This window comes from Ciconia boyciana, chromosome 1, assembly GCF_034638445.1.
Source record: "Ciconia boyciana chromosome 1, ASM3463844v1, whole genome shotgun sequence".
In the NCBI taxonomy this organism is placed as follows: Eukaryota; Metazoa; Chordata; class Aves; order Ciconiiformes; family Ciconiidae; genus Ciconia; species Ciconia boyciana.
The window spans coordinates 83,214,939-83,242,203 of record NC_132934.1 but is presented as its reverse complement, the minus strand read 5'-3'; the positions used below and the strand labels follow the sequence as shown (position 1 = coordinate 83,242,203).

The window sequence follows — 27,265 nt, the reverse complement described above, 5'->3', positions numbered from 1 at the left end:
TGACAATCAAGGTTTGTTGGTTTTTTTCACTGAATGATATTGTTTCAGAAAGCATTGGAATATTTTCAGTTAAGGGCCAGATCCTCACAGTGATGCAAACCAGAGTAATGACACTAGTCAGTGATGCTATACTACAGAAGATCTGGCCATCGAGGCAAAATTCAGATGCCAGTATTGTTAGACAAAAGGAACTTCCAAGGCTTTTGAATACTTTTCCCTCATGTCTTTTGGATGATATTGTTCATTCTTATGATTCCACTGTAATGATAGTATCCTTCAGGTCATTGACTTGCTAGTACCTAGCAATCAGATGAGATTCTCACTTTGTAACAAACAACCACACCATACATCCCAGTCTTCCCAAATACCTGAAAACGTTTTGAATCAGAAAAGTCCAATCAATTAAATTCAAACTGTGTGGAAGGAAAGCCTATTCACTTCAAACAATTAAACAATTTATGTTTCTAAACATTTTTGTTTGTTTGTTTATTTCTTTTAAAGTTCAAGTCAAGCAAGCTGTTTTGATCTCTTGAACACAAAATATTTTCAGATGGTCAACTTGTAAACTTTTTGACATTGACTCATGTTTTTTCTTGCTGAATTCATGACTTTTAACTCTTTGAGACGCCCTCAGCTTTTGGGATTCCTCTCCTCAATTTTAAATAGTACTTCAAACCCCATTTTGTTTCATCTTTGTAACTGAAATATGCTCCAGTGATTTAAAGCATTTTTTACTTTTTTCAATCCTAAGACTTAGCTTTAAGAACTTACCACTTGCTTTGTTTATTTGTTCTATGTGTTTAATCTTGTTTCCTTCTCTATGTACAGTTCCACTCAACATAGGTTCCTACCCTCTCCTCATCAGCAGAGTATGTGACTGCACTTTGATTTGGTGGGATTTTTTAAAATTTTCTTTTATTTCAAATGCATATCCTACTTTTTTTTACATTAAAGAAGACTGGTCTGTGAAGTAAGCTTTTTTCTGGGCTTAAACAGGCTGACAGGGTCCTGCAGTCTACACAGAAAAGTTAGCATTGCAGTAGACATTTCTATTGAGTGTGAAAAGAGGATTTCTCAGCCCTTCATGGAAGGCTTTGAATCAAATGTCCTATAGAAACAAATGAAGATAATGATATAGAACAGAAATACCCAAAAAGCAATTTGTGCAGGGTCTGATTATTACACCATTCAAACTGGAATGAAAGTGCTAAATCAAAGCACAGGCTCTCCGTACCATGGCAAGCTGAGTTCAAAACTGAGATTCTGACATAAACTTTGGCTTCTTGATCTTTCTTTATGCCAGAGAGCCAATTTGCACTCAAATGCAAGACGTGCACTATTCCTGAACACTACAGAAGTGGTGCATCTGAAATCATGTGTGAGGGGACGTCAGACTGCCGCTCTCTCAATACTAGAAAAATTCTAATACAAGAAACTAAGATCCTAACACCAATTTCTTCTGTACACCTTAAATAACACCATCTCAGCTTTGCAGAGCTCTAAGTGACTATACGTCAGCTCAAGAACTGGAGTAGAGGTATAAACCTCAACTGTTCCCTGCTAATTTGCTTCATTTTCTTGCATTCAAAGCCTGGTCTCCTTTGCCCACCTGGGCTAAGGTTTTCAGGAACTTCTCTGGAGTCAGCAAGTATCTGCTTAGCAACATGAGAAGAAGGGCCTATCTTTTGCAGCTCCTATCCATCCTCTGGAAGCTGTTCTGCAGAGATGGTAGAGAGGAACGTTTTCTACTGTTGCTCAGGACTATTGGTGGAGTAGACATCAGGAGGAACTGGGGCCGTGGCAGAGAGAATGAAATAACAGTTGTGTGTTGCAGAGACCCAGAGGCTACAACAATGATAATGGGGCAAAAACCAGAAGTGTTTCTCCATGTCCTAGCAACACATAGCCCATCTCACCCAATTTCTGTCAATCTCTGCAATACATGAGGCTCATGTAGTGATACAGTCTGTGTGTCTGTTGTGATAAGTCCCTCCCAGTAAGTTTTTGAGCTTGGCCATTGTTAAGAGACGATCATAAGGTGTTTGGCTTTTACGAAGGTCATGGAAACAGATGGCCAGAGAGAAAAGATGGGAGTGCTATGTTAGTGCTCCCACTGAGGAAAGTCCAGCCAAGAAAGAGAAACTTGTAGACTTCGGTACCAGACAATCCACACAGCATAAAAAGTTAAGAACATCCAAACTGCAGCAGGAATTTCAGTTGCAGTTTGAGTTTTTAGACCAAAGAATCCAACCACCAGACACTAAGCTACAGTAAAACAAACTTCGTTATTGGTATGACTCAAGGATGTGTACTACTGCAGACTGATTTTAGCCATCGAGAGCTCAATGTGCAACATCTCAGCAGGTCCAAACCCAGAAGCTGCTCTGGCTACTGTTTACATTGGCTCATTTCAGTCCAACTCTCTGTCATACCACAGGCCTCCTGCAGGCCTGAGGCAGGTCATCTTGTCTCTTTGCCAGACAGTTTTTCATCTGCAAAGCAGGAATAATTGGAGCACAGTTCAGCTCCATGGGAATATCATGAAAGTAAATACTACAAAGATACCAAATCACAAGTTTTATAAAGTTGAGGAGAACAGAAGGGGATGTCTAGAGCCACAATTCTGCCAGTTGCCTCTGCCAACAAAGCTCTCTAACAGGATGACAGCACATGACAAGAAAAGGGATTTAGCTACCAACAGAGCGATGCCCTTTCCCAAGCATAAGCTATACAACACAAGGACTTTGCAGCAGCTTATCTATGTCAGTGCTGTACAGGTAGAGCTTGTTTTACAGAGACTTTTATTTTAAAAACAAAAGAACTATGCAGGAAAAACTCTAGTGTAGATCTGGCCTGGGCCTACAGTTGAGTGTTTGCCAGGCTGACTCCATCAGCCCAGTATTCCTTGTAGACAACAACCACCAGAGGCATGATCATGCTTTGTATAGATATAGCTACCTTCCACAAGCAACGTAGACTAAAGGAGTAAAAATCCGTTTTTGCCAGGACAAATTCAGAGAGTCTTCTACCCATATGGTTGTGTTGGTGGCAAGAAGAAGTAGTGCAGACCCTGACTGATCCTGCTATAAAACAGTGCATCTTTGAGATAATCTCAGTCAAAATTTCATAGTTGAACAGGTGCAACTTTTCTATGTGGTCCATTTTAAAACTGTTTCTTTGATCTTTTTTCCACCTGTAGAACAAGCACAAGCTAAACTGATAGCAAGCAGAATAAACCACTGAAAAGACACTGTGTCAGGATTATAGTTTTGAATATTTGAAGAAAGTGAATATTAGGAGAACAGAATCAGAAAGAGAGGGGGCCCCTCTTTTGTCACTCGTGCTTGGTTTGCACAAGTTTAATTGCATCAGCTGCAGTGGAGTTTCCCCCACTCTAAACTAGTGTTAGAGAGAGAGGTGAGGCACAGGGAACATCAAGAGTCCACAGTGAGAATTTTTGAATTAGCTAGTGAACTGAACAGGGTGGACAATTTTTAAGTGCATACATTTCTTACACAGAAGACTGATGGGAAGGCATAAAGAGACTAATACTTGTGAAGATGCTAAATGCAATTTATTCCAAGAAAAAAGTATCAAAGGGAGTATTTGCCCAGGAAGCAATTTATGTTGTATGCAAAGCATAGAAAAATACTTGGGAAGCCACTGTTAACAACAACAAAAAAATCCTCTTTGGCATCTACTCCAGAGAATAGCAACCAAGAAAAAAGAAGATAATAAGTTTCTGTGTTGCATTAGTTTAAAAATTCACTTGAATGAAAGCAAATAGTATAATAATTAACTGAGTCAGAGACCACTGTTCAATTAGATGTAGAATTTAAGGGAGTTTATAATAACAACACTTACAAAGAAAGACTTGGTTGGTCTTATTGTTATGGAAAGGGGAAAAAAGTTGTGGCGAGTTAAATGACATTTATAAAATAGGAGGGTCTGATCAAACTGATCCAGCTTAGTCCTCCACAGCAGTAAGACCTTAAAATTAGGTCACGGGGATGAAAGGAGAATTTAGTCTAAACTATTTCATACAAAGGCTATGTGACATATGGAACATGTTACCCTAAAGAGTAACTAAAGCAAGGAGCATGAATGTTTTCAAGAAAGAAAACGACAGGGAAGTGCATAAGGAAATTTCCAACCATGGAAGCTTCAAAAGGAATACAATTCCTATTTATTTATGCATTTATCTAGGGTAGTCAACCATTATCTGTGTTCAGAGGGGAAATGATGACAGGCATTATTTCTTCTTTCCCTCTTCCTAACTGTGGTGTTTGTGGGGTTTAGTTTGTTTTGTTTTCATTAGAAGGGCTGCAATTTTGCCTTCCCAGAACACAAAGGACAAGAGCGAATAAAATGTTAATGGCTATGTATTTTCTTTCAATATGTAGTGGTTTAAAATCTTCATTCTTTGTATTCTCTTTTGCTTTCACTAGGAGTTTTATGAGTGTGAAGGGTTTTTTTAGTACAAAATTGACACTTTACTTGTTTTTACATATCTGGAAAAACTTCATGTCTTTGAAAATGTTCTTCTGGCTTAGTCTGTCTAGTATTAGACACTGGCAAGCAATCACCAGAACAAGCCATGGGACAATTTGTGATAGTACTGCTGGTCCTATCCTGCTGTACTTGAGTTCCTTGAAAAAGTTCTTACACAACCTGCCTGCCAGGTATCTCAGATACTGTCTCCTCCATTACACATTAAGCTAAAGAGGTACAGTGCTTTTTTGATTACTGTATGTCAAGTGCCAACCTGTAATGTAATGTTTTAAGGCAGATGCAAAGACTATACTAAGTAGAAAAAGAGAAAAGCCAAAAACAGGTCAAAATTGCAACCTCTCATCTGAACCCTTTCAGCTTGTAGGAGAAACCAGACTTCAATCACAGCCTCAGAATGGCTAATTCACAGTGGTGCAGATTTACCTCACCTAACACAAAGCATACCATTTAGACAACTCAGCACAGATAGGCAAGATGGATATTTGCCTTCAGTGTGCACACTGGAAAGGATTTAAAGTTAACCGTCGGTGATGTGAAGGGTTTAAATCCCTTAATACAGCTGTGGGGTTTTGGAACTGAAATCAAAGGAAAATACTGAAAATTAATCCAGAACTTTAATTTCAAATCTTGAACCTAAGACCTTATTGTAGTATGAAAATTTCTCTTCAATTAGAAACAAATAAAATAAAATTGAGAGACCATTGTCTTTATACTGTGAATAAAACTCTCTTTTCCACTGCTAAAAATTGCAGGTTAGGAGGAAGGCAGTGAAATTGCAATAAATTTTTGTGGAATGATACTTGCATTTTAAGGTATTTCTTTCACTAGAGTGTAGATAAGCTAGCCCCCTTTCTTTCAGTAGTTATTTTCTTCTTTTCACATAGCTGTAGACCATCTGAGCCAGCAAAACAGATGACTCCAAGTTTCACAGCATAGACTCATGTTTTCCCCAAATTTAAGGGAAAGGAAAGAATTTGGAGAAATTACGATCTTAGTTTCATCTTGTTCATAGAACACAGAAAAGAGGACAAGAAGATAGTTTGGTTTTACCACCTTGTTCAGAATTTCCATATGTTTCCTTCCTTCACTTTTGTTAGAGGTCTGACATGGAAAGGTCTTCTAAACACAGAGTCACGTTTTCTTCTAACATGTACCAAGGTAAATCTGAAACAGCACCACTCAAGTCAATAGAGTTATTTTAAGTCTAAACAAACAACCTAATCATAAGACACAGCACTGTTTCTTAAATTCCTCCAATTTATTTGGAATCATATTGATTGTGAGCATTAACACCTGACTCATTCCCTATTGGATTTCCTTGTAACAGCTTACCAGTACTGACATTAGTGTAACAGAAAACTGAGCCAGCTCAAACACTATGCCAGATTATGACCTCAGTTATATGCAACTCATTCTACAGTCGCCTGCTTTCTGCGTGACCAAAAGCAGAATTTGGCGTCGAGCTTTAATTTTTAAGAGTTGCATATACACAATTGTCTCCAAGCATAATATCATTTAATAATTTAAAATGGGAATAAATGTTCTTTGCAATTTTCTTTAATTTCTAGCAGTCCCAAAATATGTGTCTTATCTTTTCTAAATAACTCTAGCACAGTATTTTGCTTGTAAATCCAACGTCTGCACATGCACTTGAGTCCCATAGTCCAGATGACCTGAATCCCACAGTCTTGACCTGCCAGGTTCTCTTCTGCTTTCCACTAACCTATATTTTAATCGAAGCTATACTGAAAGTTTGAAATCACAAACTGTACCCCCATATGTATGCTAACAAGAAAGAGGCCTTCATGACATGGCCAAGGTAGATATTTCTGAGGCTTGATGTGCTTTCAGCCCAGAGATGTAGGTTTAGGGTGAGATGATGGGAGCATGGGACAGAAAAGAGGTATGTGTGTGCTTTTGCCTTTTTCTGGGAGAGCACAGGAGATATTTCCTGAGTATGTGTAGGCTTCCCATCAGTGCCAGCCACAGGTAAAGTTGCCTTCCATTGGAAAAGCCCTTTACTCCTGCTTGTAGCTCAGCAAAGCTCTTTGTATTCCCATCGTCAAAAAGGCCTGAGAACTTATTATCCCCTTTACATCCAGTTATCCCAAGATGTTGACTGACCTCTCACCTTTAGTAAAGAATTTCCCCATATGTTTGCCTCCCAAAAGTTCCTAAGGATGTGATTGCTTTGTTTTGTTTTTGCAATGGGCTCCCTTCCATCTTTTCTAGTAACAGACTGAGATCAGGTTAGGAAGATGCTGGTCTTCCACAGGTTTCAGTGAACATGCTCCCCCATTTTCCAGCACTGTTAATATCCTGTATCATTTTAACATGAGCCTTTAACTCGGAATCTGTACAGAACACACTTGTTAGGTTAAACTCACCACACATTGCCAGCATTGCCAGGGCCAGTACCTAGTCAGACAGGAATATAAGGGGGAGGGAGGAGTGTCCCTCCCTTCACACCCCCCAATCCCCCCACTGCCTGGCTTTGTTCCCATCAGTGTTCAAGTTCAGCTTGCTCAATGCAACTCTGCCTGCAGCAAGGAGAGCAGGGGCTGCTCACCCAATACTCCCTGCTGAGAGGAAGTGGGTGGAGAGGGGGTGTTAAGATGACAGAAGTGCAGAGAGCCCAAACTTCTCCCCACTCCCTTTCCTTGCTAGCCAAAGTAGCTGGCTGGGAGCATGGGAGAGTAAACTGCTCCATGAAAAAAAAAAAAAAAGAAAAAAAAAGAAGGATGAAGTAATTGACTTTTGTAGCAGAGCACAGGGAGTGCGTGTGGTGGTGGAGGGAAGATAGGGAGGAACTGTGACTCTCAATATATTCTGTACTCTGCTCCTGGGGAGATGCAGCTGTGCATCTCCCCTTGTATAGGCTACACTGTAAGGTTACACTGTCGTCCAAAGTAAGCATCCCTAATTCTCCCACTTCCTGAAGCACAACAGCATTTGGCTCCTTTTTAATCAGGGATTTCTACTGTGCAAATTGAAGTCTAGGACCAAGCTTTTCCTATGTGTGGAATTAAAAAAATCTCTCCCTTGATTGTTTTGTTGGTTCCTGGGGAAAACTACTGAACTGTTACGGCTGATTTACATTGGCCTGCTCCTTTTTTTTAAGGCTGATTCCAAGTTATTCTTAATTCCTCAAGGCACCTGAGATCTTCTCCATGAGCCAGCCATGGACACCTTTGGCAATGTTTTCCACATCCTTTTTCCTCCCTCTGCTTGCTTCCCAGTTACTTCTGACTTCACTAGAGTAAGGACTGTTTCCCTTTGCTACTGCTTCAATAGGAAGAAATATGGCATGGAAGTACTTCTGATTTTGGCCAGCTGACTCAATGGACTTTGGTTGGGGCCAGCAGAGTGCTGGAAAGAACCTGAAGGAAGAGGCTAGTCCAGCGGGTAGAACCAACCACAGCCTAGACCTCATGAAAGGAAGGTCTGAATGCCCACTCTCTCATTCTCTTCTCACATGACCTTGGGCTCACATAACCTTAGAAAAGTCACATAACCTGTCTGGGATTTAGTTTCCAAACTGTAAAACAACAGCAAAAAACACTTGATCACTAAAGCCATTCTTAACTATGAAAAAAAGCTTCATGCTGCAGCATTGCCATGCCTGCAGTAAGACTGCCAGCAGCCTTCCCTTACCCTCTGTTAGCTCTCACGCACTCACAGCATCCGCTCTTGCAGTGAGGGTTGTGTGTCCAAGCGTGATTTCTTGCATCTAACAGCAGTGAACACCTGATATATCACAAAAGGAGTAAACTCCTGCAGCAGCATCTCCATAGCTTGTATGTAATCTGTGAGTCAATTATCCAATGATGTAACTAACCTTTGTGGTGTTCAGATGTCAGTAGGATTCTTTCATGAAATGTATAAAGTGTGCATATGACAGTAGGTGAACAAAAGTCTATTAAAAAAAATACTGTTTCTGTTCCTAGTTCCCACACCCTGAGAGTTCCTGCCCTTCTGTAGATAAAATTTTTCATAACCAGAATTTCTTCAGTAAGAAGAAATTTTCTAAAAAGACGTTCTAGTTATTGACTGTATAAGGAGAGGCAAGGCCAGCTGCTGTACATCTCATTTGTCTCCTTCCCATGCCCAGTTTAAAACATTGCTTTTCTATCAAATATCTGGAGATCATATGCCTGGCAAGAGACAGCATGTGTTAAAGTACTCCCAGTTCTAAAATTCTTCTTTCAAAGATTTTTGGCAAGAAGGAGGGGAGGCATTTTGTATCAACAGCAAAATGGCATCTGGATCGAAAGATAAGAAAAGCATGGTTTCCAAAAACCAAGGCAGTTTTCAGATGAGTTTTGGACCTGGCAGAGGTGAAGAGCCTGCATTAGCACAATAGGAGAACACAAAGATCACACTGACTTTGGAAGGTAGGGCTCAATTCTGCAAATTAGCAGATGCTTTGGATGCAGCTTAGCAGAGCCTTCAACCATGAGCTTCAGGAGTGAGCAATCTACATTTCAGTGGGGCAACTCACAAGCTTAAAAAACATACACTCTGCTAGACTGGGACCAGAATACTCTCACCATCTTTGAGCATTAACCCCTAAACATAGTCAAACTCCCAGCAAAGTGTTAACCGAGAGTTAAAATTAGAAAACTTTGTGTCTCAAGGAGAACCACATACTGGAAATTTTATCCACATGAACATTGATGAACTAGGGGACTCACAAGCAAAGTTCCACTTCAGGCAAATTTTTACAAGGAAAAAATGCAGAGTAGCTAGATTTACCGGAACAGTCTTTACCCTCAGGACAAGTCTACATGTAAACAATTTGCTATAAAGTAATGACAATTAGTAGAATGACTTTTTTCTCTAAATGGGCAATGGCTTTTTTAAAGATTCAGATACAGTGGGAAAAAGCACAACAGTCTTTCCTGGGTACGTATTATATTTGTGAGCTCTTCTCCGTAAGAAGGATTCAGGGGTCTCACTGTGCAGCTGGGAGCAGTTCTAGGAGAGCCATTATGATTTTAGTGTAGAACTGAGCAAGGTTGTTGGAAGAGGTGATCTCTCATATTAGACCAGCTTATTTATCTTGTCAGAATAGACTTTTAGGCATACAAGCTCTTTTTAATCTAAAGGCTTACATTTTATGCAAAGAAACAAACTTCTAACCTTATATTTCCCCCCAAAACCCTTACCTGTATTTTATCAGAAATACAAGAATGCTTTTCTCTGAGAATGACTTTAAAAATATAATATTAAGCTGGCTGCAAGCAAGCTACTGCACCTGTGCAAAGACCATGGAAAAGGTATTTAATTATATACTGCAATGCTAATTTCTCACTATGGTCCTGATGCAAACAATTCAGTTGCATGCTACATGTATGATAAAATAAGGATCAAACATCAACTGTCTCTAGTCATATTGTCATTCCCTTGCACCCCTTACTGTGCAAAAACTTTGTCCAATTCATGCTGAATTCAGTGAGGTCCTACTGTTGGTTTTAGAGTATTTGGATCAGGCCTGGAGTTCTGTTCTTGAGAACTGCATCAGATACTTTGCACCCGCCTGTCTAACAAGACTTTTCTATTTGGAGGTTTGTGAACCTTTGAGGAACAGGGAGAGGCAATTCAGAAAGTGACCTTTGATTCACAATGTGGCCATGGATGTATTTCTGTACAGCTTTAAAGAAACCTGGGGTCATGGGCTTTTGCAAAACAAACACAGGTGCAGCTTTGGCTGAAATGAAATGGGGCTTCCACACCAAGCCTCTTGCACCATGGCTTGCCACAATCCCAGTCCCATGGAGCACACCTGGGGTGGCAATGCATTGCGTGTGGAGGCGCAGCAAGGCTCATACCTGGTGCTTGGGAGAAACTCTCAAGCAGCAGTGCCATTCCTTCTAAGCAAATGGTACCTTAAAAATTTGCCCAGGTCTCTTAAGGGGCAGTGTTGCCCTAACAGCATTCCTACTCTCAAGGCAAACATCTGTATTCAAGGGTCGCAGTAGAGCTGTCAGAAAACCAAAGAAATGTTCTTTTTTCAGCAGAAGTATCTCAGGTTCTCTTTAGGAACTGTTTTTTATTCAAACCAAACAAAAGCTCATTTCATTTCTAACTAGCATTCCCTATTACTGTGTTTCTGTTTCCTTGTGGGTGTGAGGTCTGTCTGCACCCATAAACTAGGTTTAGGGATGCAAGATTTTTCATACTGAGACTCTAACATTTTTGAAGCTGTAACCTTTGTTCTCTCCTGTTTGCTTGCTTGATTTCACTGTTTTCCTTACGTCATTTAAAAAAAAGAAATTCAAAACTATTTAAAAAGATGGAAGAGGAAGTTTTCCATTTCTAAACCAAAGCAAAATAGAAACCCTTTTGTTTTCAATGTAAAATCCAGCAAAATAATGATCTTGAAATTCACAGTTTGAAACACTTTTCCTTTTGAGTTTCTTAACATCAGAAAAACTAAAATAGCTTTTTCAAAATATCTCATTTTTTTTCTGCGATTTTTTTCCCTATAAAATGAGTTATCCAGTGGGAATGTAAATGTAAAAACACGTCAGACCATCCTATTTCACAGGGTCTCTAGAAGGCTGATTTTTCGCAGCCTAACAGGAGAGGGGCAAAATTCTGATGATCTGAGAGTTGTTTCCCTTTCTCCTCCTGCTACCAAGTTAGATAAAACCCACCTCTGGCATTTAAAAATAGAACGACTAGAGCATTTTATAACAATGTGGACCACTCCACCTTAACACTTTCCATGGCTTCCCTTGCTCTTTCCAGAAACATACAGCAAACATACTCAGAATTGAACACCAAATATATCCAGAGGCCAGGCTTGAACCCCGCAGAATTGTGGGGAGGTGAAAGAAGTGAGTTTCATCTGGAGGACTGCTCTCAACTTTAATTATGGAGAGCTTAAGCCCTCAAAGCATCTCTCTGACGAAAATAAGAGGAACTGCAACTACTGCCTGACTTTAATACAAAACAATTAATCAGCCCTGGTTGAGCCAAAGTAAGTCCAGGTTGACTTGAAAGGTCAATGGATCTTCAAACTGTTTTAAAAAAAGACTTAGATGGAGTTTCAGGGCTGCAACGAAACATGAAACCAGGCCTCTTTGGTGTGGCTTTGGGCTTGTTACAAACATCTTGCAGAGCTTGAAAACTGCTTTTGATTATCAATTTAACTTCCCTTTCCTTAGTTTAATCTCATTTTTCCTGATTGCACTCCTTTGCCCCACCCTAAAATGAACCTTCTTTTTGACCAATGCTCACGCTGTCGGGATCTTTGCACTGGGTTTGCTGTCATGCCCCTTCTGTCAGCTCATAGCAAAGGCTTGCACGTTCAAGGCAATTTCCTCAAAGGTCAGTTATACAGCGTTTCTAGTAATTTTTGCTGCTCTTTCCTAATTTTCTTTTCGCATGACAATACCTTTCAACTTTCAAGCAGCTTTCCCAATTTTTCTGCTGTGCTACAGAAAGTGGCAATTCCTTCCTAGCTCTGCAATGCAATGCCCCAGTATTTGCATTTATTAAATATTGTGCCTTTCCAAGGTTTTAGATCATTCCTGGGTCTGATCAGGTATTGCTCCTTTCTAAATTTCTTTTTCCCTCTGCATATCATTGCTCAACACCATTATTCCCCCAGCACACTAGCTTGTGATTTCTACTTTGACTTTCATTTTGTAATTTTCTGCCAATATTTTATGTCTCCATCTCCCCAGCAGAGATTGTATTTCTCTTTGCTCACTGCTGTTTGCATCCCCTCCAAATTTAGCTGCAAATTTAATTTGTTTGCTGCTTGGCCCTGCTGCTATTAACAAACAGTAATGAAAAGATTAACACACAAACAGTTTATCAGCTTAAATTATCTACTACCACGATTTAGTTCTGGTGCTTTCTATTCTTCTGTTTGCAAATGACTTCTCAAAAAAACCCCCCAAAACTAGGCAAGTGCAAAGCTCTGAGCAAATCTTCTGGTTTTGTAAAATTAGCACAGGTCTAGTCATTGGAATTTATTGATTTAGCTAATAATATAACCTTTAGATTTCTTGTTACTTTGGACAGTTTTCAGAGCTAGTGAATAATATGTAGAAATACTTCAGCTTTTGTGGAAATTGTTTATCCAACTATGGCTTTAATTCTTTGTCATGACTAAAAACTGGTTTTATTTCCGTGCATTTCATGTTTGTCATTGATCAATCAAACTTCCATACAACATTACAGATGGACTTTCCTGATCCAGGCAGTGCAACATGAAAACCCAGGGGCTGTTCCCCAACTTGAAGCATAATACCTGTATGACCTTGCAAACATCATCTGACTTCTGTGTATTCCAGTCTCTGCTCTTTAAAATGGGAACAATGGCACTCTTCGTACTATGTCAGTATTAGCCAAGATAAATGCTTATGGAGTGCTCAAATATCAGTGATGTGAGAATGGTAAAAGAAAACAGAGGATGATTTATACTGAGGACATTTATGGAAATATATTTGTTAAGATGCCTCGTTACTCTCAAAACGGACAGGCATCTCCCATGCAGCATGCAGAGCATCATATTGCAGGGCACCTGCAATGCTATCGTGCCTTGTGTGGAGAGAGGAAATCTTTACTTTTGCTCTCTTAGTAGGGCAACAACAGCCAGCTTTTTGAGGGAGAAACCAAAGGATGTCAGGGTATATATCTAGTGTAATAAAAGCCCAACACCATTCCACAGAGCTCCTTACTTTGCAGATGTAGAAAGTAATGAACAGAGATTTTGACTTGACCAAACTCTTCCAACAAATCAGAGAAATCAGCATCCCAGCCTCCCAAACCCTTGCCCTGACCTTCTCAATACACAGATTAATTAGTCAACTGGTTAATGCAAAATTACACTATGGCAGTCTGGGCAGAGACAGACAGGTGTAAATATCATGTCACAAAAATTTCAGTGAGGAAAGGAATCAAAATAGAAGAAGACCTAGTTGTGACTGAGGAAAGCCTGCCTACTTCTGTAGTTGATTATAGACCTGGGGATGTAGCTAGTGCGGCTGATATTATACCGGACATTATTAATAGTTGAGTTCCTCGGTGGGTTTGCTAGAGGATGCTGGGGAGTGTCAAATGCCTCCAGGGGGGTCTCGAGTGCCCTGAACTCCAGACGATGTCGGTGGCGGGGGAGGAAGGTGAGGGGCCAAAACCTAACAGAATTAACTTTGCACAAGGTGTGAGAAGTAGCTGCTGTTCCAAGTAGTGAGGTAAGCACCGAGGAACTGCTCCTGACCTTTCTCTTGGAAACGGGCAGGTATGTGTAAGGCAATCACATTTTGATCTCCAAAAAGATATATTTGTGGAAAGATCAAACATAGACACACATGCCGTTGCAATCAGCTGTGTCTGGAATGAATGGGCATTGCTGCAGTTCTACACAGTGCATTTAACCATTCAGAAAACAGATTGCTCCTTGCAGCAGATGTATTATCACAAAACTGTCCCTCAGAAAGTTGTCACTAGTTGGGAAACCTGTCCTCAATGACTAGTAGGGTCATGGTCACAACAGTAATCATAAATAGTAATGTAGATTGGTTCGAAGTGCAGATGAGTTTCTCATACTTGGGTGAACAGCTGTCTTGCTGTGCTTTGCTCAGCCAGTCATTTAAAGAAGAAAAGGAAATGTCAGTGATTCAGTAGGCTGAACTCCGTTTCAATAATAGATTAGGTATATACCGTTCACTGGAGGCTATTGGGGCTCAGAGCTCAGATGTGTCTTCTCTTTTGAAAATGGCCTTGACTAATGTATGATTAAAAGCAACTGACCTGCTGCAGAGGTTTAAGAAACTTTGGTGGCCTCATCCTCAGATATGGTGTGTAGCCACACTCCCCAGCTCATCTGCAAGAGGAATGCATTAGTTTCAAATTCCTTCACTCTAACTTACGGTTTTGTTGGCCCCGAGGATGGGAGGGTTAACACTTAAAGCTGCCATAACTCAGTCCCACTTGATTTTGTCTCTGAATTCTTCGGCTTCATAGTGGGTCTGGTTCTTGTGAAAGCTTTAGCTTCAATCTGTATGTGTTGAAATTTCTGTATCTTGAGAAGTGGAAATGTTCAGGAGGGTCATAGCATCCCTAGGGCCATTCATCACTCTGCAGCAATCTACCTTAACAAATCCTTGTACAGGCTCATATTGTAGAAATAGTCAATTACTATTCTGAAATACAGTGCAAATTTTCATATGCAATTATTTCATACTCCCATCTTTCTCAATATTCATAATGCAGTCATATTTTTCTTGTTCTGTACCTTTTCACTGTCCCCCTAAGCACAGAGGAGAAGGGCTGCATTTCTTCTCAACATAGTTACGAGGATGAGGGAATCAACAGGGCATTCTGCTACTTGTTGCTTTCTGTGAGTTTGTGAAAACAGTGCTTAGCAAGCAGTGGGAATAATTACACTGTCAACTTTGGCAAAAGCCTGAATAAGCTGTCAGCCACCACAAATGATCATTAGTTGCTTGGTCTGAAGAACAAAAGCTGCTTTTAAATTTTTCAGAAAGTGCCAAATACTTCAAGCTGACTTACATAAATCTTGTTGGGTATTACAATGCTGAATGTAAAATTCACCAGTCACTTTTCCTTCTATTCCAGTTTCTCTTAGCAATGACTTAGAAGTAAATACTTAGGCAGTATCTCACAGTACTAGAATTTCATTATTTTCACAGAACATATTAAATGACACTTCACTCTTCATCTGGGTAGACTGTTCAGAGACTGATCAAAATAAAGCAATACAGATTTTTTTTAAATCACCACAAACAAAACAAAACAAAACTAAACAAAGCTTTCCAACACTACATAAAGCGTTGAGTCTGAAAAGAGCAGAAAGTGATTTGTCAGAGTGTATTGGGGATTTAATTTATTGATGGGAGCAATAGGCAACCTTATTTACTTCTCCTAAATTTAAGCCTTCCCCAAGACCCCTAGATTAGACAGCATTAATAACCTGCTAAAACTGCAGTGATAGGCAGGAATACAAACCATTAAAATAGAGTAAAACTAAGCTACAGTTGAAAGATCAAACAACTTTGCAATGCATGAGCCTTTCTTTTCTATGGTGTTTGTTCTTACCTGCTGTGCCACAAATGTCAGCAATCTCTAAGTCAAACTTGTTTAGTGCAAATTAACAGCCGGCTCTATATTACCAGGATATGCTGGTTTTCCTACCATGCTGTGATGAGTGCTCCCACAAACCCTCTGGACCATTCATAATGCCTAATTGTCACTTAGTCCTACTCCTTGTTCCTTTAAGGATCTTCTTTGCTTCTGTTGCCATCTTGGCAATCATTTTTGAAAGCTGGGGTAGTATCTCTGAATAAGGGGGCACTATCACTATGTAAAGGGACCAACTCAAAGAGGCTAATGTATCTTCCTACCTTGATGTCCAGTGTTTTTCCAAATTGCACATAGCAGAGTGTTTTCCAAGCACATTTAAAGACTGATTTGAGCCCTCAGCCACCTTTTTAATTACCTCTAGCAAGAGCTCAAAGCAGCAAAGGTGCATCCCAACATCTAGAAGGGCACATGGAATAGCACAGCACAAAAGCAGAGCTGGTCCGAAGCTTCTTAGCAGTTCAGGAAAACCAACTTCCTGGAATATGTCAGGAGCCCTTGCTGAACTCCCAGTGTATGGAACAGTAAAGGAATTGGGTGATACAGGAGGAGACAGAAAACGAGGTGGATATCCCAGCAGCAAGACCGTGTCAGGCTGCTAATGCCCACTCTAGGTAGCTGCCTACTGTCTTTGCGGCACAGGCACAAAATGAGACGAGTAATCTACAATTATGTCCAGCCACTGAGTCCCCAGTCAAATGATGAGTTCACCATAAACAGAGAGGTCAACAAGGGATACCTTTCATGTGAATCCAGAGAAAGTGCTGGATCAATTCTTCTGGCTTCACACGATCTAAACCATTCTACAACCACAGGGCTTCTAGGACAGCTATGTACTAGGTACTGCACAGTAAGATGACTATACTGGTTCAAATGTGTTGTTGTATCCAATATATACTGAAGACCTGTTTAAGTCATGTGCCATCATACACCTTAATGTTGACTAGGCTGTGTGTCACAGCTGACCTGACAGCCCATGGAAACAGAAACTGAGCTCAGGTACCAGCGTTGATACTCTAGCGCTATCAGATATCAGGCAGAAATTAAGTGGAAGCAGTCACCGATTATGGTCTTCTCTATTTGTATCTAATAACATTACTTCAGCTGATACTGGACTAGGGAGCATGCAGCTGGGCTGTGCTCTTATTCTGAGATCACCATGGAAATGTTTTCCTATGCTTATTTGGGACCCAGACTCAGGCCCCAAATATAGTAATCTAGTCTGTACTTCCTGTAGGAGTGTAAATAGTATTGTGTCCATTTCTAGGACCATTCATCACACTTACTTAACTGCAAACAGTCCACAAAGACAGCTAAGATTAACCTTTTTGGGATTTATATGTGGAAAATTTCAAGATAAACCTTGAAGAACAACAAAAATATCTCACAATATGCAGCTAACTAGAAAAAGTTTGGCTTGAACAAAATCTGTCTTTCTACCTGAAACGAATCATTTTAATTTTAAGAATTTTTAATGAGAGAACAGAAAAATTCATGTGAAGGACTAAATTCTTGGGGGATTTTTATACCATTCTCCAAAAGGCTGAAGAAGGAGCTATTGATGCTTGTGCTGGAGTAGCTTCTGCTAAGGTCCATACAAGCCTGTGCTCCAGGAGCCTGGAAGCTAGGTCAGTCTTCTCTTAGACAGGATACCTCAGTTGAAATCTTGCCTCTGAATGCAAGTCTCCTCTATAGATAACTTACTCACTATATACTCACTCGCTATACTGAGTAAGCACTTCTTCTGTTTTGTGTATTACATTGTGTAACTTTTAAAACATGTCCAGAAACATCAGAATTATTTGCTTTGAAAATATGAAAACATAAACATTTTGATGTTTTACATTTTTCTTTCCCTTGTATAGGTTTAACAACAATAAAAAAAAAAAAATAAAAAAAAAACAAAAGTAGAAAGTACAAATTGCAAATTATTCTCAATTTAGACAGGCACAAAGTTCCGTTTTGGGCAAAGAGCCATTTATCAAAAGAAATATTGCCCAGCCCTGTAAATGAATACACTTTTAAGGTGTCTTATACTCAAAATAAAGCCAAGGCCATAAACCAGCTGCAGTTTCCCAGTGATGTCACATTTCACAGAATAGTGCCTTAGGCATATTCTGAGGTGCTGGACTTCACGGGCAGCCTGACAATTTCAAGTCATAGGCTGGAATTTCTGAATGCAACACTTATGAACCTCCTAGGTGAACTGTCTTGGAGGCACTCTCTGAAAACTGTAATCTCATCAAGCATTTGCATTTTTTTTCCAAATTTTGCACTGCAAAACATCCCAGAAATATGTAAAAAATGGTTCTGAAACATTTTTACTTTTGCAGCAAATAATTTGCCAAGTACAAATCAAACTACAAGTCACATTTCGGAGTAGTTTAACACCCTTCCCACCAAATCCACAAGACATTTTACATTAGGTTCAGAAAAATACTTTTAAACATTTTTTTTCCATTAACGGGGTTCCTCCATGGACAAGAAAAATAGTTTATTTGAACTGCTCTAATTCTGAGGTCCCTATCCCTTCCTTTTTGTGTCCAGCCTGACAGTACAGAGAGTCTGCAGGAACTCCAGTCTTACTTTTCCCACCTCATCACCTGCTCCAACTTGTGTATTTTGCTAGTGCCACTTAGTTTTGAAACTAAGCAGACCCGTGATTACATGCAGCTGCATGTTGGCATGAATAATGCTTTCAGCTTTTGAGCTGAGCATTGTCAGAGCTTTGCTCACCATCCTATCGACTTGTGTGTCATACTGCGTGTGGGTTAGCCCTTCTGTGTGCTGTAAGATATCTGGTGAATGACATCTGTTTTATAATATTTTTACTGTTTTTAAAAGCATATAATTTACTGAGGGAAGACCAAATAGCACAGGAAGAGGTCTTTTTATACGGCATGGTCTGGGCTCTGAGATCCATCTACATTAAGTTAGTATTTGTTTAGGTATGACAGTAATTGTATGGTAACTGAAAATCTTAGATTTTTTTTCTCCAAAGCATAACATTGCTGCAAGCAACAGTCTAGATTTAGGTGAACTCATACTGTGACAAACTGAGAATGGAGAAAACACATTTCTTGTCCATAAAAGGACAGATCACACATCCACAGAGGGTAGCTCTGATTTTGCTGCAGTTCCAAACTATGAAGTGGGACTCACTGTTGCTAAAAGGAGTTTTGCTTAGAGCAGATAAAGGATTCTCCTGTAAAACTTTTTTCTTTTTTTCTTTGCCTTCTTAAGTAGAAAATGGTTTGCCTTCTTAAACAGAAAATGGTGATTTGAAGAAATGGAAAATTTTCTGTTTAAGAGGTCTGACTTCTTGCAATTTCTTCTGGGAAAAACACAGAATACCCAGAGCGTTCACCAGCAGGTTGAGGGAAGGGATCCTTCCCCTCAACTCAGCACTGGTGAGGCCACATCTGGTGTGCTGTGTCCAGTTCTGGGCTTCCCAGTACAGGAGAGACATGGACAAACAAGAGCGAGTCCACAAAGATGACTAAGGGACTGGAGCATCTGTCATATGAGGAGAGGCAGAGAGATCTGGGGCTGTTCAGCCTGGAGAAGAGAAGGCTTGGGGGGATCTTATCAAAGTGTAGAAATACCTGATGGGAGGGCGTAAAAAAGATGGGGCCAGGTTCTTCTCAGGGGTGTCCCAAGAAAGGACAAGAGGCAACAGGCACAAATTGAGATATAGGAAATAATATTGAAACATGAGAGGTTTTTTTTGGTTTGGGTTTTTTTTACTGTGAGGGTGGTCAAACACTGGAACAGGTTGTTCCAGTTAAACACAAGCCATTTGATGAGTAGGAATTTGAGGGATCCATGAGGTGTCAACACATAAAAATGGACAACACTTAGCAAAGTCAGAACTTCTTCGTTTTACACCATTAGATAATCTGCTATTCTGCATAATCTTGCAATTTTGAAACTAAACCACTCTGTAGAATAGACTCTGTGAAAGTAACTTGGCCTCTCTCTGCTGCCAAGACCTGGACATACTATCCCAATAATAGCTACCTACCTCTGTAGAGAAAGGACCTAACTGACGTATCTGCCACTATACATGGAAAGAGGAAAAGTGAGGTCATCCTGAAAAGCCCATTAAATATAAATGAAACACTGAAAAAAAAGTCAGAAAACAGTTGCATTCATTATAAAATATAATGAAAAATTATCTTAAAAGAAACGCATGGCCTATCTGTATCTGTAACATGCAGAAGATGTAAGACATTGAAAACCAATCCAAATTTTCATGTGTACAGCATCTAGTAAACTTCCCTATTTAGTTGTTTATGTTGACTTTCTGTTTCTTTGAAGATCTTACAGGTGAACAAGGTGATGTCCATCTTGTTTTATGTGATATTTCTCGCTTATCTTCGTGGCATCCAGTCTACCAACATGGATCAAAGGAGTTTGCCAGAAGATTCAATAAATTCTCTTATTATTAAACTCATTCAGGCAGACATTTTGAAAAACAAGCTTTCTAAGCAGATGGTAGATATTAAGGAAAACTATCAAAACACAGTGCAGAAAACAGACACTCAGCAAGACGTGGATGGAGATGAAAATGTGAAATCAGACTTCCAGCCAGTTATCTCAATGGATACAGACCTCTTAAGGCAGCAGAGACGTTACAACTCTCCCCGAGTCCTCTTGAGTGACAACACGCCGCTAGAACCACCGCCACTGTACCTCATGGAGGATTATATTGGAAATTCAGTGGTGGTGAACAGAACCTCCCGGCGGAAAAGGTATGCGGAGCACAAGAGCCACCGAGGGGAATATTCCGTTTGTGACAGTGAAAGTTTATGGGTCACGGACAAATCATCTGCGATCGACATTAGAGGACACCAGGTAACTGTGCTGGGAGAAATTAAAACGGGCAACTCTCCAGTTAAGCAATACTTTTATGAAACAAGGTGTAAAGAAGCCAAGCCTGTAAAAAATGGCTGCCGTGGCATTGATGACAAGCACTGGAACTCCCAATGCAAGACATCCCAAACTTATGTTAGAGCACTGACTTCAGAAAACAATAAACTGGTAGGCTGGAGGTGGATAAGAATAGACACCTCCTGCGTGTGCGCGTTGTCAAGGAAAATAGGAAGAACATAAATCTGCATCTCTTTGCGATATAAATTATTACTTTAAATTATATGATATGCATGTAGCATATAAATGTTTATATTGTTTTATATATTATAAGTTGACCTTATTTATTAAACTTCAGCAAATCTACAGTATATAAGCTTTCTCTCTCAATAAACAAGAGCAAAGGGTGTGTGCCTCTGCTGTGGGCAACTCCGGGTTTTTTTTAGACTATGTTTGTGACACTGCTTGTCGGCAGCTTACCATAACCTTACTGTAAAATCTGTGTAAAATCAGTATTTTTCATTCAGTATTGTCAAGCCAGTGACTGTCATTTAGTAAACTTGTTAAAAATGAGATCAATGTCAAGAGTTGTGTACATATTTATATTCCCCACTCTATACATTCACATTTAATTGGATGCAGTGTTGACTCCTCACCGCCAAAACAAAAATGGACCAAAATGCGTGTTGTAGCCTGCAGATGATGTCAACTTTATGGCATCAAGTAGCCATAAAATACAATTTCTATGTATTATGCCAGTTTTGCCAGTGAAATGACAATTTTCCCTCTGTTAACATTTCAGAATGACTGCTAATAACCCAGCAACTTTCATTTATGTTTTTGAAGCACATTTGTTTTGCAACTGTTTCTAATGCTGCCAGTTCATCATAGAAAAAATATGAAAAAAATCTAAAATATTTGTAGCAGAAACTTACTGAAGCCAAGAACCAATCTAAATAGATCTTAATATAATACATAAAAGATGATTTCTTCAGAATTTACTAGTTATTATGATCAGCCTCTTCTTCCTCACATGAATCAATTATCTTCTGTTTGCATTGTTGCATCATTCCTCTCTGTCTGAGTTTTTAAAGCAGAAACAAAGCTGGTGGTGTCTTAACATTAAAAGATCCCTTGGCTTGCAAATTGTAGTAAAGAAAGATATGATATCCTGGCATGGATATCAAAGCCACACACCCGTACGAAGCTGTTCTCCTCAGCAATCCATTCTCCATTTTTCACAGAGGGAAAAATGTGTAGAACTGCTCAACAAACCTGGTAGCTTTCACAGGGACATGAAATAATATATCTTTTTGTGCAGTATGGTGACTAAAATCCAGGTAGTCCATAGTTATAATGAAGTTCTTCAGTTATACAGGTGAGTTGTTACTTAGGACAAGACAAATGTGCTAGCATATATATACCTCAAACTCTTCTTTGTATTGTCATGTAGGTCCACTGGGGACAGTAATAATTACACTACTTGAAGAGTCTATTATACATTAGCTGTATTATGCCCTGAATGGGATCCTATTCCCATAAAAGTAAATGGGAGTCTTGTCATGGATATCAACAGAATTAAGATTGGACTGCATATGTTATCTGTGTCTATCTAGATCTTAACACACACTCAGGGCTGAAAAATGCCAGCCATTCAAAAAGCATTACAGCTGTAGTGGTCTTAGGTTTTTACAGTACGGCTTTCACTGTTGTAGCGTGTTCAGCATTGCAAATGAGAATGAGATCAGAGCACTCAAAACCAAGGTTGCAGGATGCCTTTGTTCATGGAGTTTTCACTACTGGAGAACCAGCTTCAAGCCTGCAACAGGTCATCAAAGGCAGCAAATTGTGTGGTCTCCTCTAATCCCTTACAGAGAGCATTACACATCATAAAACCACCGGAGAACCGGACAGGTTGCTCATGAGGCCAAGCACTGGAATAGCAGTGACTCTGAAAGCCATGTTGGAGCGTGTAGGTATAATTCTGCAGGGGAGGCCATAAACAAAGGTTTTGAGGACCATCTCAATTTTCAACATGAGGCCAGGGTATTTACCTCACAGGAAATATCATCACCTCACAGGACTGAACCCTAACTTTGCTTCAAGCAATAATAACTTCAGAGGTTTGATACCAAGGAAATCGTTAAAAGGAAAGAGAGTATCTGGACTCAGAACTCAGTACCTGATAGATCTAACTAGAATTTTTCCGGCATTCTCCTCCCTTGGCAAACATTAAAAAAAAAATCCTCAACAGAAGTTTTTCTAGTTTTGCTAGCAGGAAAGTTTAAGTTTCAACAGGGAAAAAATAACCCAGACCCATTAATTTTTCAACTTGGAGGGACAAGCATATTTTTCAGTGTCCTGTCCGTCTGAAAATTTTTGCAAGTTAAAAACCTAATTTTACACCCTTAATTCCCAAATAAAGATCATTTTCAGGTGCTGTGAGTAATTGAGAGCAGATATTGTCATGGATCATTAACTTTAGAGATCCCCATGCTTCAGTATGCCAGATAGGTCTATCTCCATATGAGAAGAAGAAGTAAGAAAACTAACAGAGCTTGGTTAGTCACTGTTGCTTACAGACTATCCCATTAATTGGAAACTACCTTCTTCCTACAGTGTGGATGCCACACTTATTTACATCACTGTAAATCCAGAGAAATTCTGTTGAAGACAGGTGAGAAAACATAGGTTGCAATGCAAACAACATCAGAGTTGATCCTAATGCCTTTTTTCCTGCTCACTGAAAATGAAGGGAGGTTCATTCTTTATAGGTTCAAAGAAAACAATTTGTCATTTTCCACCGTAAATCCAGTAACAGGAATTGGTCTTTGACTCTTAACTTTACCAATGCACCAAGAATTTTACAAGCAGCCAGCAAAAATGTATCAGAGTAAATACAACGCCCGTCATCTGAAACACATTAAACGAGAAAGAAGCATGGTGCGTAAGATTATTAGATCGGCTGCCTCTTTCCCACCCCAGTCTAACAATGAACGGAAGTGTTACCCTCTGGATCTTATCCAGTTTCCACTAAAGCAAATGGAAAAATTCTCACCTTCTCCAGTGGAAGCTGGATCAGGCCCTGAGTGAAGAAAAACCTGCAGATCTCAACCAGGGAGTGGAGCAATCGCACACATCAGTTACGCGTTCTTGTAAACCCTGTGTACGCATAAGATGCTGTATAATTTTGTAACAAGTTTGTAAACAAAGCCTGTAATAAATTTGTTAAGGCCTAATCCTGTTTTCACTGTAGCCGGGGATGGTTTTATTGTTAGATTCAGTCATGGCACAATGAATTCAAAGTTCCTATCCAACTTTTTTGTATGTGCGTTAAGTAATTAAGCAAATTATTCAGCTCGCAACGCTAGTTTAATTTGAGTATTCTAAAACACACTCCCATTAGGCAGCTCAGATGCTCTGTCAATATTGTTTTGCCAATAGATCATTATAAACACACGTTTTATTTAGCTTTTCTCCCAAACGACCGAATGCTATTCTGAAATTGCCTGTCTGTGTCAAACTGTATTTGCTCCATTTTTTCCCGAGTTTTTTTACAGTCCATTTAGTAATAGTAAAAAATGCTCCACTGAGGTTTTGGGAAACCATCTGCATTTATTTTATCACCTTTGAACATGTGTTCAGGAATGAAGTCTGTGCAGCGAGTTTACTGCTACCAAGAGATTTGTGTGGCTGCACCAGGAAGAAACTTTGACTGGCCTATACAGAGTGTGTGCCTGAAACCACTCTGCTCATACTCTGTTATTTTGGTGCTTCAGCAATCAGAGTCTTTCACTCGGCTATACATTGTGTGTCTGCAGACAATACCAAACAGGAAACAAGTCTGATTGGGAGTTCCAAAATTAAGAATTTAAGGATAATGACCTGCTATTTCTGACCTTTCAGCAAATGCATTTGAGCAGCAAAGTAAAGCGCATACCCATTCATTTCATTTAATAGAAACATTGTGGCAAAATCAATGGGATTCTGTGTTCTCCACACTTGGTACGCGTATGTAATTCATCATGCATGTGGTGGGGGGGCCGGGGGAGGAGGAGGAGGAGATAAGCACTACAGCTTGTGAGAAGTAAAGGGCTGTGCTCCGGGTTGGAGCATTTTAAAGTGTGGAGGGGTTGTTTTCTGAAATGCTTTGCCTGTATTTTGTTACAGCAGATGGCAGAATGACGAAGCAAGCACAGATGTGGTGTAAAAAAGTCAAGCAATATAAGGATAACAAAGCCTTTCCTGGGAGACTCAGCCATTCGTTACCGCTGTAGGTCCGTGCCGTTCTGTGCAGGTTATTGCAGAGCTCAGCAACGACATTCCCAGTTAAATTATTTAACTAACCTCTGTGGCAAAAAAGTATTTTTTCCTGAAACTTATTACATCCATGAGCTGGATAATTTTCCTTTTTTTTTTTTTTTTTTTTTAATTGCTGCTTTGGTACCTCTGATGAACAGCAAATGATAATGCTTTCCATGATGGTCCCCAAATATAGCTTTCTCCTTTGTTTTACTGCTGAGCTTTGAAGCCAGCAGCACCTGAAGGCCATCCTTTCACTACAGAACTGGCCTTTTGATGTCATGACCTCATGTTTCTGGACATGTTCATCACAGGGGCCTATTCTGGAGCTGTTAGCCACACAATTAGGTGAGATCATGACCAGGCTGCTCTAAATCATGCTTGAGAAGTGGCTGTGTGCACGGTGGCCAAGGAGCAAAAAAAGAGTGAGGCAGCCCTACCCCATCTTTACATCCACCTTCCCAAATGCCCTGCTCTGCTTTCAGTCTTGCAAGTTTGATGATCAAGGGCTGCATGATCAAGGGTTGCTTCCTGCATGTCCAAGGGTTGAGATGCCAAGTAGGTCTTTGACAGAAGGACAGTTTCTCAGTTTGCATTTTTTGCCTGCCCAGAAGCGTGCCTTATGTGAATCTGGATGGACCGTCTGTAAAAGGGTGCTGTGGTTGCAACATGTCAGTTGTTGCCTCTCTAAAACACAGCATGTTGTTACTATTTACCTATGTCACAGGGAGGAGAGAGCATCACTGATAGACCAGCTCCATTATTTGTAAATTACATTGAGACCATTTGACAGAAAACGCTAATGTGTCCAGGGGAGGCTGCTAAGGAAGAGGTAGGATGATCCTTTTCTCTAAGCAAAAATATTTCCATGGAGGGTGGGAAAAAAGGAATGTAAGTGCTGAAAAAAACAGGGAGTCATAGCTGTTGGGTAGCAAACATCTTACAGAGATTTAGGAAAGCAAGGGAAAGAGATTGTTCGACTACAACCTCAAATTAAAGACTCTTTCCTGCTATGATAAGGGTTAAAGAAATACCATTAGTTCGTCTGAAACATGAATTCAAAAGGAAAATGAACCTCTATTAATTGGGTCAATCCCACTGCATTGATTAGGAATTAACTATGCTCACTGAGCACAGATGATGAAGTCTTGCTCTTGGTTAGACCTGTGCAACCCCTGTTGTCAGCGCTTAGGACTATGAAGCTGTTAAGTGAGGGCAGAATTTGGCTCAGAAGGTTTTAAATCCAAATTGAAGGCATAAGAGGAAGCCTAAGTTGAAAATATTATCCACCACACAAAACAAGTCAAGGTTTTAAAATTTGTGTGGTAAAAATTGTTCATTACTTTGTCTAGTTCCAGGGATTTAAGTTTTAAAATGTTTTGAACTGTCTGATAGGACCAGGGCACATACATTTAGCAGCAATTTACAAAAAAACAAAAAAAAAAACAAAAAAAAAAACAAACAAGAAGTATGCAGTAAAATTCTGTCTAGCACTGTAAATAACTTCTGTTGATTCCCATTTATGTTCTCAGTGTCTGAGAAAGGAATTTTAATGCAAATCTTGGTTTTGTTTTACACATGGTATTTTGTATAACAAGCACCTCAACTTCCTCCTTGTAGATGTTTGCGGTGTGCAATCTTTGTGGATAATGGAGCAGAAATATGGCTTTAAAGTTGCTGGGCAATGTAGAATTTTTAAGTCTTACATTTGTACAGTAGATAGTTAAACCAAATGTGTGACAATGATAGAATCTGCTTCTCAGGCTCAGAGATTAAATATGTTTTAAAATATCGAATGGCAGCTTTTGTCAAGTTATTACAAATACCTTGAGTCAGATTCATATATGACACAGCCCACTGCTCACATGGAGTCCAATTTTTTTTTAATCTTTGTTATTGCACAAAGCTACTAAATGTGATTCCCATTTAAGTTCAGAAGATGATAGAAATTTGTTCATTTCTACACCGCTGACAGAGCATACACCATAACCCCAATATATGAGCCAAATCACAGGTCAGAGCATGATCCCTGAATTTTTGTCCTGAGGAAAAAAACTTCCAGGAAGGAAATTTTTCCATTTTGCAGAGAGTGAGAGCTCAGCTGCCACAGTCACAGTGGCACGATATCACAAGGACCTATGTTTGAAGTCTTGAGGAGGTAGAAACTGGCCGACTGGAGGGCTGAAGGGTAGAAGAAGTGGGATGGGTGGAGCAATAATTATGACATTGGTTCCTTGAAAATTAGACCCCTCAAACACATAAAATAGACTGTACAGCCATCATGGTCCTCCTGATCTCAGGATCTGACTCAGAGGCACATATCCCCTAGGTCAATGATCTTGGCTGTCTTGGATTCCTGAGACTTGGCATCAGGACATAGTACTTGTCCTAGGTGGGTGTAAAGGTGAAAAAAAACCCTTCTTCCACCATAATCAGGTAACTGCAATTATGCAAAGGGAGT

General features: G+C 39.8%; 1 protein-coding gene across 1 annotated transcript in view; it reads left to right on the top strand.

The window, feature by feature from the left end:
• Positions 1-23,718, top strand: part of NTF3 (neurotrophin 3) — a 54,308-nt gene extending 30,590 nt beyond the window's left edge. Inside the window, exon 2 of the mRNA XM_072850458.1 lies at positions 19,951-23,718. Within this exon, the coding sequence (XP_072706559.1) occupies positions 19,951-20,745 (795 nt within the window). The 3' untranslated portion in view covers positions 20,746-23,718. The remainder of the gene's footprint in view (positions 1-19,950) is intronic.
• The last annotated feature ends 3,547 nt before the right edge of the window (positions 23,719-27,265 follow it).